This window comes from Diorhabda carinulata, chromosome 2 (assembly GCF_026250575.1).
Source record: "Diorhabda carinulata isolate Delta chromosome 2, icDioCari1.1, whole genome shotgun sequence".
Classification (NCBI taxonomy): Eukaryota; Metazoa; Arthropoda; class Insecta; order Coleoptera; family Chrysomelidae; genus Diorhabda; species Diorhabda carinulata.
Window position 1 is genome coordinate 31,649,537 of NC_079461.1, and position 13,449 is coordinate 31,662,985.

General features: G+C 30.4%; 2 protein-coding genes across 2 annotated transcripts; both read right to left on the reverse strand.

Moving 5' to 3' along the window:
- Nucleotides 1-1,230: 1,230 nt before the first annotated feature.
- On the reverse strand, nucleotides 1,231-4,303 carry LOC130890662 (ras-related GTP-binding protein A). Its single transcript, XM_057794869.1, has 3 exons — nucleotides 3,980-4,303; nucleotides 3,825-3,924; nucleotides 1,231-2,848 (listed from the first exon to the last, which is right to left on the reverse strand). The coding sequence occupies exons 1-3, from the start codon at nucleotides 3,989-3,991 to the stop codon at nucleotides 2,031-2,033; spliced, it is 930 nt and encodes a 309-aa protein (XP_057650852.1). The 5' UTR covers nucleotides 3,992-4,303; the 3' UTR covers nucleotides 1,231-2,030.
- A 1,095-nt stretch (nucleotides 4,304-5,398) lies between these two features.
- Nucleotides 5,399-13,332, reverse strand: LOC130890661 (RNA-binding protein 39). The gene is made up of 7 exons (XM_057794868.1): nucleotides 13,070-13,332; nucleotides 8,367-8,425; nucleotides 7,744-8,111; nucleotides 7,424-7,683; nucleotides 7,098-7,364; nucleotides 6,206-6,558; nucleotides 5,399-5,821 (listed from the first exon to the last, which is right to left on the reverse strand). Exons 1-7 carry the CDS (start codon nucleotides 13,121-13,123, stop codon nucleotides 5,533-5,535), a joined length of 1,650 nt encoding a protein of 549 aa, XP_057650851.1. The 5' UTR covers nucleotides 13,124-13,332; the 3' UTR covers nucleotides 5,399-5,532.
- Between the last annotated feature and the right edge of the window lie 117 nt (nucleotides 13,333-13,449).

Consider the following 13,449-nt stretch of genomic DNA (forward strand, 5'->3'; position numbering starts at 1 on the left):
AGTATTCTACCAAATTTGTGAATTAATTTACTAGGATTATGAATTCATGTATGCATTTTTGTCTGCAAAATATTTTTCAATGGTTGATATGTTGACAATATCATTGTTGAATACGTTTTATTTACATTGTTTGTTTGTAGGTTAAGGTTAAGTATAAAGTAACAAAATCAGAGTTTATTAAATTTCATAAAAAAGTAGGAAAACTTTTAAACTAATTTTAAATTATCTTACCTTTTTAGTAATTAACTGTAAGCTCATAGTGGACGAAAATTTAATTTTTGCACTTATGAGTTTTACCTTACAACAATATTTCAAGTATGTTAGTTAGTGACAGTGAAATAGAATATTATTTTTCTTTTATTAAAAGAGAGAAATATTCAACAAATATTTTGTAATCAAAAAAATGTTACAAATCAATATTGCATGGAAGTCCATTCTTCATCGATGGTATAATCTATACAAGTTTCTGGAGCTCTTTCATTTGAAGTTTCTACCGACGGTATATTTCTACACTCTGGAATTATTACTTTGTCATAAAGTCTTTTAGTTTGTTTTATTTAACTTATTGGGCCCTATAGACAGGGACGAGAGTTGAGAAACAATTGTCTTAACTTAGTGGTCTTACATGATTTGATAAGCTATTTATATCTATTCTAATTGTCTTTGGGGCTGTACTTATAAGGGGTCACCAGGCAGTGAGTGTTGAAAATGAAATATATAATAATCGATTTACAGATGCTACTCTAAAAGAGCTAAAAACGGAGTTCAATATAACTAGGAAATAATAAGTAATATTCAGAATCATCATGGTCTCGATTGTATTGTATTTTGTTGAAGCAAATAGTAATTAACCATTTTTTCTAATAGAAATGTAAAAAAAACTTCAATATACCAAATAATTATTTCAGTTCATTAATATCCCCCCTATCATCATAATTATCGGTTTCATTATTAATTTCTATATCAGGTACGTAGGAAATATTCTTTAAGTTTGAGTTAAATACATTTGCCATTTGGTGTCCAAGATCCATCTTCCATTCGAATTGGCAGGAACTGTTACTTGGGTCAGTTTTTTCTTTTTGCACCTTTTCACAGTGAATAGTCAGAAGTTGGTTCATTTAGAAAATGATAAAGTGATTTAGTTTTGATTCATTTTTTGGATCTTTCGTTTTCTTGTAATATGTTCATTATTGTTCCATGGTACGTTTATCATTAGTTTCTCAGCTTCTTCGTCTAGATGTTCATCATTATATTTAAGTTGGTTCTGTCTGAAAGATAGATATGTATTGAAAAATTGAAGGGGCTTTTAAGAAAGCGAATCGAAAATTACCACTGGTTCACGTTAACCCTAATAGATGTTGAGATTTGAGGATATCGAAGGACCTACAATATTATTTAAAATTTTCCCAACCAGTCCTGTTGTTGATCAGAGAATTTATTTCAATCATATGGGCATGTAATGCTCAAGGGAACCAACTTATTGTATGTGATCATTTTTTTAGAAGGTAGAATGGGCATAGTAAGCTATTCTTAGAACATCGCTTTAGGAGTAAAATAAAACTATATTATTTTGATTAAATTTTTATACACAAATAATAACAAAATTAATATTAAAACTGCATTATTTTTTTAGCATATATGTTGAAATAACTGCATCAATCTTTGTCATAATATAGCTTGATTATAATAAATTGACCAGACTCACGTATACCAACAATAAATTTTATACAGGTTGTCCAAATAATCTCCTCGAAACGCAAACTACAGATACTAAATGTTTGTCCTAATTTACCTTCAACCAAAAGTTACTCTTAAGAGATTTAGACCAATTTGATGATGACGTTATTAAGTCAGTTCTATTCTCCAACTTTTTCATTGGATACGCCTACAGTGATTGATAGGTTTTGAAAAAATTACATAAATTCAAACAAGTCCTTATTTTTTGGTGTATATTGGATTAGATTAACATAAACTACATCTATTATATGTAGTTTCTGGACATCCTGTGTGTATAAAAATATTTAAACAAATTAGATACCTAACTTTATACCAGGAGGAGTACTAGACACTTTTTCCAACTTCTCAAAATGTTTTCTTGCGTTCCTTATATTAATCAAGGTAACTTCTGAAGGGATTTGTGGATCAGACATACATACCATAACGTAAGTATTACTTGTAAACATATCAATATAAGCCGCGAATGCGGTATTCCTTACCTCCATGCTTTGAAATTGTGCAGCTAATTTGGAACAAGAAAGTTTAAACTGTTTTATAATATTTGATACTTTTTCGAACCTGTGTATATCTCTATGCTGTTTCCTTTGGCAATGTGATATTACTAAAAACGTAGCTTTTTCAAATAGTAATACTTCATCGGCATCAACAATATTAGCAAAAAGATGTAAGCTGTTTTCTAGTTCTTTGACATTTGGTATTAACATATAAACTATATTAGACCAAGCTCTGTATAAAGTTTCGTCCCAAATAGATGTTCTGAAGCATGTGCAATCTAAAGGTAATGATAATCTCTTTAAATCTGATTCCCTTTCTAAAAAAATAATATCTCGTTGATCTTCTGCTACCAAATCCATTTTGTGTATAAGACAGAATACTTTGGCTTCAGGAGAATTTTGTAAAATTGCTTCTAAACAAGATTGATAATAATGCATATCTCTTTCTAATTCCCTACTTTCTACATCAAATACATAAATTAAAACTTCCACATTTTTAAATATATTATCTCTTTGCGAAGCAAAATAATTTTCCATGAATGCTTCTTGACCACCACAATCCCAAAGGTTCAATACCAAATTTCCTAGGAAACGGACATGTGAATGTTCCACGTCAACTACAATAACAAAAAGAATCAATTTAGGTTTTAAACCTTCAAAAATTATTTTTTGTTGTGCGATATAGTTAGAAAAACAGCAACTTTTCAATTTTTTTTTAAAGAAACTTCTCTATTTTAAAATTGTCTTCTAACTAGTTAATAAGCTAGGGTAGTAATAGTGATGATTTTCTAATATTCACAATAATATGAAACCCAGGTCAAAGTCCAGTTTACAGTTTTCATTTCATCTGCTAATTTTGAACAAAAACACGTTCTAATGTTTCTGTTTCCTTATATCAACTGAATATCCAATTTAATCATATATTTATTGCATAAAATCTGAGACACCATTGGAGGTAAATGATGTTAGAAGATAGAAATGCTTTAAAACCTTTTTGTACAGATTTCATCTGCTAATATGAAGTAAGGAACAGCTGTTAGATGCCAATATAAGAAGATATTGTTGATCTAGTGTATTTAAATTTGAGTATGGTTTTTGTATCTATTAAAACACCAAAAATTGGTAATGAAAGTTGGCCCAGACCCTATAACATGAAAAAGTCTGCACGTTACTTTCACACCTACAATTGATAAATTGCAAGTTTATTGGGCAGCTAGTAACAACTTATTTGCTATGAGTTACCTTCAATTGAAAATTGTTACTGTATGGTACAGAAATAGTATCGATTAGATTAATATTTTCAGAAGCTTGATGATAAGAACAAAGTCATATGTTCAGTGGGAAAGATATGCTGGGGAATTGGGGCGAATAGACAACTAATTCATTAACACTTAGGTATCCAGAACATCAAGAAAGGATCTCAATATTAAATAATAAAGACATTTTCATAGCTGATTAGTGTTTTTGTAATGTGAATACTGTATTGAATAGAATTAATCTTACAAAATGTGTATGATGTTTAATGAAAATAAATTGATTGTAGAAAAATCAAATGCTAAAATAATAACCAAAATTTCATCAAAATTTACATACTGGTAGCTCCTAAACGCCTCGTATCTCTAGCAATGTAATTTGCAAAAATTATGGATCTCATACTGGTTTTACCAGAACCACTTTTACCCATCAATAACACCTGAAAATAATCATTGATTATTTAATGCAATTGAAGCATATAACATTTTGTTTACCTTTTTCTTCATTTTATATATTTATTTTAAAAATTGATTCAACCCTTTATAAAAACTTTTGAGTAATACTAGAAATATAAACATCCTCTTATTTTAACTTCTTCTTTTTTCTGGTGGCTCTTACTTGCCGAGTATTCGGCACTCTCTTCTTTTTCTGTCTAAATAATTAGAACTTAAATCATTAAGCTCGAGACTCATTCAATAAATAATATCAACATCATTTCAATGAACTTTCTAAAACATTTAAGGTTATAAAAAACACAGTTTATAAGTGAAGTTTGAACTACTTATCACTTTTTTAGGTTTTACATATGGCATTTACTGAGAAACTTCGGTTTAAATGTTATCGGGAGAAGAGATAACTAACCCAAAACCAAATGTACTAATTTTAGAACATTTGTGTTGCACTAAGAAATTATCTATTTTCAATAATAAATGAATAAAATCACAATGCATTATTCAAAAGATATTTTCAGATTCGTAATCGTATATATTCTCATCTATATATATTTAGAATATCTACTACCAATAATTTTTATTAAAACAAAATATTTGTTTTTTAACGTTATTATGGCAATTACAAATTTTATGAAGGGAAATAATATGTTTAGCTAGGTTACGAATATAGTGATTAAAAGCTATACTTCATCGTCAGAGAAGTTGTACGATCTTTTTTGTTTATACATATTTCTTAAACCAATATAGGTGCATTTTCCTTTAGGAAAAGTTGAGTTATATTTCCTCGAAGATCTGATAAAAAAATATGGGTTTAATTGTGACTTGCAAAATAGAGGAACTTTATTTAAACTAGAAAAAGATTCAGTGAAGGCACATGAAAACTACATTATAATAATGAATGAATATATAGTTGATCTAGTTTCATAGAGAATAATGAGACAAGCAAGCCTAACAGGTTTAACGTTAGTAGTTAGTACCATAGATGTCAAATAGGCAATTACATGGATTAAAGTACAATGGATGAGCCACCAATCGTGGTGGATGACAATTTGGATATGAATAATGGCTGGTAGCGATTAACTGGAAAAAATAGCAGATGCGCCGCTCGAGGTGTATTTTTTTACCATTTTTCAAAATAAATTTATTATACAAGAGCCAGATGGTTACAGCTCCTACCAATCTGTACTTTCTAGGGCGGCTTATCCATTATCGTACTTCTATATCTATAACTTCCCCTTTTTTTGAAAATTTTCAATGGCTCATTGCTTTTTTCTTGTCCTAAGAATTTCTAAGCAAATTTTGTCATAACATTCCAGCGAGTAGAAAAGAGATGCATATTGAAATTAAAATTTCCTCAAATCTCTTTCTCAGGTTAGGTAGGAGTTATGCAGATTAAAATTATTCTATTTTAGTTGTTTCCACAACAATAACTTTGAATCAATGAGGGTGATAAAAAAAGCGTTTTAATTTCAAAATGTTTATTACTTCGATCTTTCATAGAAACCATTGTATACATATTTAACAAATACTAACTATTTATTATTCAATTACATAAAAACATAGAAAATAATATTTAATTGTACAATTTGCAGAAACTATTTTCTACTAGATGGTAATAATAACTGCGTCACTGTCATAGCATCTGGAAATAGTGAATGATAATTTAGTAGAGGTACGTATGCTGCTGTAATTACACGCCCTGCGAACCATCTACCATGTAAGGTATTAACTGAGGCTACAGCAGTCGCTATAGATGGACATTTGACGTAAACATTGCCTTGTGGTGAACCTTTATCTACATAAACATGTAGGACGCCACCGTGTTTATTGCATTCTTCTATTACATCATCTCTAACTTCAACATCCCACGAGGCATTCGATTCTCTACAAAAATTGACCAAATTAATATTTTATTTTCAATATGTAGCAGGAATAGAAAACTAATTGTTTCTAATTTTACCAAATTATTCTATCATTTAAGATAACCGCGGCAATTATAATGAAAGAGTTCAATATTTATTACTCATCAGAATTTCAAATTATCTTACAGGAAGCAATTTCTATTTAACTAACATAACAAATCATTGAATAGTTTTAATTCTTACTATTACTATATTGCAAAAAATTAAAACTTGACAAACATAAAATTAATGTACAAAAATCAGTTTAATATAAAATTTACAAAAATAACGAAAAGACCTATTTTAATAGCACACATTTCCTGTGGCATCAATTACAATAGTATCTGTAATAGAAAAAGAAACTTACGTTGCTGGATCAAACATATTGCTCAACATGAAACATTGTGTAGCAATCGGAGGTGTGGTGTGAGTCTGAACTTGCGGCACTACTGGTTGACCTGTAGCAATACTTAGAGCATTAGCCGCCGCCTGTGGCACTTGCATGCCCGCACCCTCAGCTAACTTAAACATCAACTGTAATCGACCAGTTGCTCCTAAATCTATACCAGATCTGTCTAATTCATCCGAATCAAGAATAGAGGGACCTTGTTGTTGCAAATCTAAACGTTCTGTAACGTTACCAACTTTCATTGGTCTACCAGCTAATTCAAATCCGTTCAGTTGTTCCAGTGCTTTTTTGGCATCATCACAGTTATGGTACTAAAACATAAAATGTATGTAGGCAAATTTTAATACAATAATGATCAGACATAAACAATGTCCTAAAGTGAAATTATATAAAAGTAACACTAATAAGTTAATCTTTCAACAGTAATCAAAACGCTTGTCATTGAATGACACAATTTTATAAAAATGAAGCTTACTAACTACCAATAATAAAACTTGAACTTTACTTTAAACTACAGTTTCAAAAGCCTAAACCCTTGACAATAAAAGTAGATATAAGTCACAAAGAAAATTAATAAAAAACATGAAGTCCCATCTAAACTAAATTGCACATATAAATAAAATTCCATTTGAAAGAATATTTTTATGGATAATTCCTCTAATAGCGACATTTTAATATGGGTTTTAAAGAGGATAAAGATCCATTTGAATGATTTGCAGTAGTGGATTAAATTAAAATGCAACTTATGTATGTATCGCCATCTAGAAGCGAAAAATGTACATTTTGGGTAATATTAATCAACTTACATTTATGATAATTTATAATATTCAAATGCACTAATGATATTTACCGTGATAAATCCATATCCTTTAGACCTTCCAGTTTCAGGATCTTGTATAAGTTGTATACTGTCTATTTTACCAAAAGGTTCAAATATTCCTCTCAACATTTCCTCGGTTATATTAAAATGTAATGAACCAACGTAAAGTCGCATCGGTCCGACCATACCTTTAGGTAACATATTTGGCATTGAATTACCCATTCTATTTTTCTCTGCTTGAGTATGTTGCACTATAATCGGAACTCCCAAAAGTTTTTGACCAGAAAGACCTAATGCCTAAAAAGAAAAAGCAATTATGAAACTTCATGATTATTATAAATATTTTGTATACATACCAATGCTACACTTTCTGGATCTTTAAATTCTATATAAGCTATGCCTTTGAACCTTCTAGTTTTATTGCAAACTATCATTCTGACGTCACGAACTTTTCCCACTGAGCTAAAGAAATCTTCCAAATCTCTAGCACGTATCCTCTGTGATAATTGCATTACAAATACTGTTCTAGCATCTCGTTCTTCAGCACTCAATTCTTCTAAAGGTGATGTTCCTCTAAGTCCCAGAGGAGAACGTGCCCTTTTAAGGAATGGTTTAACTAAAAACAATAGATTAAAAACGTGAATGATAAAAACAAACAGCACTCAAAAATACATACTAGGTGGAGAAGGTGTTCTTTTTTTAGGAGTCAGTTTTCTTTCTCTACTACGACTGCGCCTTCCTTTATGTTCACGTCTCTTCCTATCTCGAGATCTACTGCGTCTATCTCTTGATCTACTTCGTTTATCTTTTGACTTACTTCGCCTATCTCTCGATCTACTCCTCCTATCTTTTGATCGATGTGTCCTGTCTCTGGAACGTCGTCTTCGTTCGGAAGATCTACTCTTCTTTCGTTCTCTACTACCACGACGCCTGTCTTTAGATCTGCTTCTCCTGCTTCTACTTGAACTCCTTCTGCTTTTGCTGTTACTTCTACGACTTCTACTGGTACTTCTTCGGCTCCTACTTATACTCCTGTGTCGTTTTCTGCAATCACAGAAGCATTCAATCAAAATAAAATTATATATGTATGTGGTTTTTATATATTTATTAAGAATTAATTATCTTGTATTACTGAGATAATAGAATTTCTCTTTATCTTATATTAAGCAGAAAAGTAGTTTTCAAATATTTGATACTTCTTAGTTATTTCACAAAAATAAAAAAAAATCATTTTCAAAATATTAATTTGCTTTTTCTATCCAATATACACAAAACTAGTAAAAGTAAAATCCTACTTACTCTGTTGAGCGGTTCGTCTTGACATCACCATTTTCTTTCGATTTTGTACTGATTTCATCCTGTGAGCAGAAAGTGAAGAGGGCCCAAGGTGGAGAAAAACAAATAATATTAATAACATTGGCATTAGGTACATTTCATTAAATATGTCTATTTTACAGTTAATCCACAATTTGTGGGTGTAATATCTACAATCATGTTTAGTATACAAATATAATCAAATAGGATTTTTTTAGAAAAACAAATTTATAAAAACAATTATTCCGAGTAGTAGGTGGTAATCAATATGTCCAGATAAACTGTTAATATTTAACAATTGTGAAGGAAAGAAGTATTTTTCTTCATCTAGTGACCCCCATTTTGTAGTGTAATGTGTAGTTAGACTGCTACCAAATATTGTGCAAACTCTGTCCACTAAAATTGATTTTTTGATTGTTTTGCAGGAAAATTTGTCAAATTGAAGAATTCTTCCACTGCTTCTGTTACTTATTTCAGTGGAATTTGAATGTTTCCGCAGATAATGATGATCATATTTACATGATTGTAGATTTACAATGTTGAATTGAATAAATGAAGAATATTCATCCTTTGCTGCGTTTTAGATGTAGATTGGTTGTAAAAATGCTGTCTAGCCGGAACTAGACTTACCGTCTGGGCGACTTAAAGGAACGAAGTGGATAAACTTGATCTGAAAAAATACACCTAGTGAGACCAAATTTCTCGATACAAGCTTTTTAGATGTCCACTTTCTATATCTCTCATCCGTGAAGAGCTTTGGTTTAATTTTAATCTTGAAAATTTTATCATCCATTTAAAGAAATGGATTTTTTTCATATGGGAACTATTATTAAAAAATTTACTATTGCCATTAACAAACAAAAAGTACTATAGAGAAAACCTTAGAATTTTGATTTGATAGGGAAAAATATGGAATTGTTAGAATGAAACTTAGTAAATGGATAATCAATTAATTTAATACCAAGAACTATGATTTCCTGTCCTGAGAACAGGACGTTTATTCCTAATCGGAATCTGTTGAAGCGAGGACAAGTTTTAAATAAAATACGTCGTCCATAGGACCGCTTTGGGCTGTGGAAGAAAATTCAGTTGCGAGCCTATGGACCGCACCGGGGCTCAACCTGGTAAAAACAAACATTGCATACCAAAATTAACATCTATAGAAACTAAATGAAGGAGTAAATATTACATCACACAATAAGTAGTGTGACTGACACACAGATGGCGATGCCATTGTCAAATCTATATGACGTTTATGAAGTACTAACTTTCAAAAGACTATGTGTAAAATTTCATTTCGATAGTCAGAAAAAAATGACAGCTATTTAAGTGGAGCTACTTTTGTTATTTTCAAAACAATTTCATGTGTTAATTTATTCTTTTTGATAAAAAAAAAACCATTTATTTATTTGCTAAATTTAAAGACACCGATGATGGTGAAGTTCTGGTCTTCCAGTTGGGGTGGTTACTCCAGAAAACATCGAAAATATCCACAAATTGGTTATATTTAATCTTAAATAGAAATTTAGTGAGACTGGGGACGTAAAGATATCAGAAGGCAGTGCGTGCAAAGGGAGACAAGTCCGAAAAACTACCATTTGAGTTAACACAGCAAACAATTTGTTGCATAAAAAGTTATTTTTGTGCCAAAAGAGGTAAGTTAATATCTTTTCTTTTGCCCTAGTTTTTGTGTAGTGTGAATTGAGGCAAGTCATTTCTAATATAATTTTTAATGCTTTCTAAGTTAATTTGTTTATGATTAGTGTTGAAGTCATTAAGTGTTGATTTTTTTGTGCATTCTGAGTTATGTTTTTTTCTCAAATCAACATGTTTTTCTTTTGGTTTAGTATATTTTATATTTTATGAACATTTGACTATGAGAGAGTTTTTTTTTCAAAGTGGATGACGCATTTACTCACAGTCGATCAAAAACAACAACACATTGACGATTCAAAACAGTGTTTGGCCATGTTTACACGTAATATATCAAATTTTTTGTGTCGATATGTGACAATGGATCCATCACTTCACTCTGGAATCAAAACAATCATCATCTGAGTGGACTACAGCCAGTGAACCACTTCCGAAGCGTCCAAAGGCACAAGGGTCAGTTGGGAAGGTTATGGCTTCAGTATTTTGGAATGCTCATGGAATATCGACTATCTTCAAAAAGGAGATACAATCAATAATGAATATTACAGAGTTGTTGGATCGTTTTAATGTAAAAATCAATGAAAAACGGCCTCATATGTCGAAGAAAAAACCACTGTTTCACCAAGACAATGCACCGATTCACAAGTCGATGGTTAAATTGAACAAATTATACTTCAAATTGTTTCCTCATCCACCAATTCCACCATATAGTCCAGATCTGGCCCCCAGTGTCTACTGACTATTCGCTGGTTTCAAAAAATGCTCGCTGGTAAGAAATTCAACTCAAATGAAGCAATTGCTGAAACCTATTTTGAAGCAAAAGATAAATAATTATACAAGCATGGCATCGAGAAGTTAGAGAAGCGTTGGAATGATAGTATTGGAAATTACAGATGAATAAATCGCAAAAATGTGTTTTTCTTAGTTAGTCAAACGACTTATTGAGTGATGTGTTATCATATTTTCAAGGAAAATTATCTATTTTAAAATATTTTTGTTACTAAATTGTAAGCAATCGTTTTGCAAATAAATGTGAATAAAACACCTATTTATTGTTAAATACTGATTTTATTAAGTAAACTAAAGAAATTTATGGTTTTTTAAATGAATTAGTATAACAATCTATAAGTTAATTATTGGAGAATTTTTCTCTGAGTTAACAATTCAAGAATATTTTAAAAATAATGTGGACCTATGGTTTTAAATTACTAAAAATACACAATTTACCTGAATAATTTCATGAAATTAAACCAAAACTCTTTAAATTTTTTTTATTTGAAACCTAATACTTTTTACCAAACATATAATTTAGTTATTTTCAAAATTCGTTTCCCAATTTAGAATACTATCAATATTTTATTCCTAATGTTTCAACTAACTTGGAATTTGTTTATTTTAAATTACTGACTTTTATTTAACCCTTTCACTGCTCAATACTAATATTCTCAATCATGGGTATAAAGGTCGAGAAGAGATAACTAGCCTTCCAAAATTAAATTGGAGTAGTAGTAAGTATAAACTAAAACAGGTAATAAATATTTTCATAGTGATGAAAGGCAATGACTGTGGAACTGTAAAAAAATTCAAAAATGACTACTAAACTGTCAAGTGGTGAGTATATCCTCCGTTCGTCCGAAAAAACTTCTTTCCCCCTTTCCCACAAAGACAAGGTGAAGAGAATATGTTATCATCTAGCCATCTCAGATGTGAAGTTTGTTGGCAAAAATTGAGAAACTGATAGTCAAAAATTTCAATCCAACATGCAATGCAGATTTCAAAACCTGTAATGTGAGCTGTTTACCAATCAAAAAAGAAGCAAAAAATGGTACAATAAACTTACTTTTCATTTTTTGGATATAGCAGTGCTATCTTTTATTTTTTATTTCATTAGCCTGAACAGAATACTCACTTAAAGGTTTTTTTATTGCAAAACACAATGCAGTTGCACTATACCATTCCAAACGAGTATACTTGCATATGCTAGAAAAAACTCACAATACAAGAGTCACAGCTATCGACCTATGCATAGTGATAGGGTTAAGCAGTAAATTTGTAAATAAACAATAAAATTACCGAAGATTCTGGATATTTTACAAAAAAATTAAAGAGAATTGTGAAGAATTAAGCAACCACTTAATCAAGAATATTATGTTTATCCACTATAATATTCAATTTCCTACCTCAATGGAAGGCTGAAATGGATATGTTTTTTATGTTTTAATTTTTTGTGATACTTGCAAAAAATCTTCCCTAATGCAATATTGTTAATTGCCCTAATTGAGTTATCTAAATATGTTTGTTTGTTTGTTTGTTTATATATATTGAAAAACCTTGAAATACAGTAGATTAATATTTTACATTGCACATTACTTAACTGCCATAAATATTTGGTAAGAAGTATAGGACTTAATATCGTCTATTGTATAAGTACTTTTCACTTATTTACATCTTATAACTCCACCTCATGTTTATCATGTAGAGACCAATTGGATTATTGGTCTGGGGCAGTGACCTTGATTATCTGAAGTCCATTACAGCAACCCTACATGAGAAAGTAACTATGAGCTCAAAATAAATTGAAAATTGTGTATTGCCAAATTGTTTAATATTACTTCAAGTAAATATGATAAGAAATTATGGATATTTGTAATTAAAAGTAATAATATTTATTACTAAGATGTTTCTGTACCTGTATTTTGAAGGAGCCGATAGCCCGAAAAAACCTCAAGTCTAAAATATAAAATTAGGTTGTGATGTAGAGTTGGATTTAACTAGAAAAGCATTAGGCTTAGTTCATCTAACTGTTGCGGAATAATAATATACTATTACATTTTCACTAATGCATGGTTACAAGCAAAGGAAGTAGAATCATTTATAATAATCCCAAGTGAAATTGTAATTCTCCTAATTTACCGTTACATGAACTAGACCATACTGTAACACGAATCAATCCTTACAAATGACCAATTTTTCGTTCGAAAACTCTTACAAATAATTATCCTTTTTTATTACTCAAGACAAAAAAGCGAACTTACATCTTTCCTGTAGGGAGCCTCAAGCATAGCTTCAACGTCTAGATCTTCTGCCATTATTTTGAAAAATATATATTTTCTCCGATTTTTAGTAGCTAATCGCCACACAAAATGTGGATACTTGTTTATATAACTACGTGCAAAGCGTTTATATCTTATTTATACGAAATCGACAATATGGCTGACCGATTATCGACATTTGTCTACATCACAAACCACTTTCTATTTTATTCTCCTTTTATTGACTGCGCAGATGTCGACTGTCAAATGCGAATGTTGATTTAACATACAAATTTTCACATGACCTTTTCCCTAGAGGATTCAACAAAATGCTTTGATAAATCACATTAATTTTAGAATAAGTTCCAATTTGAGCATGGATA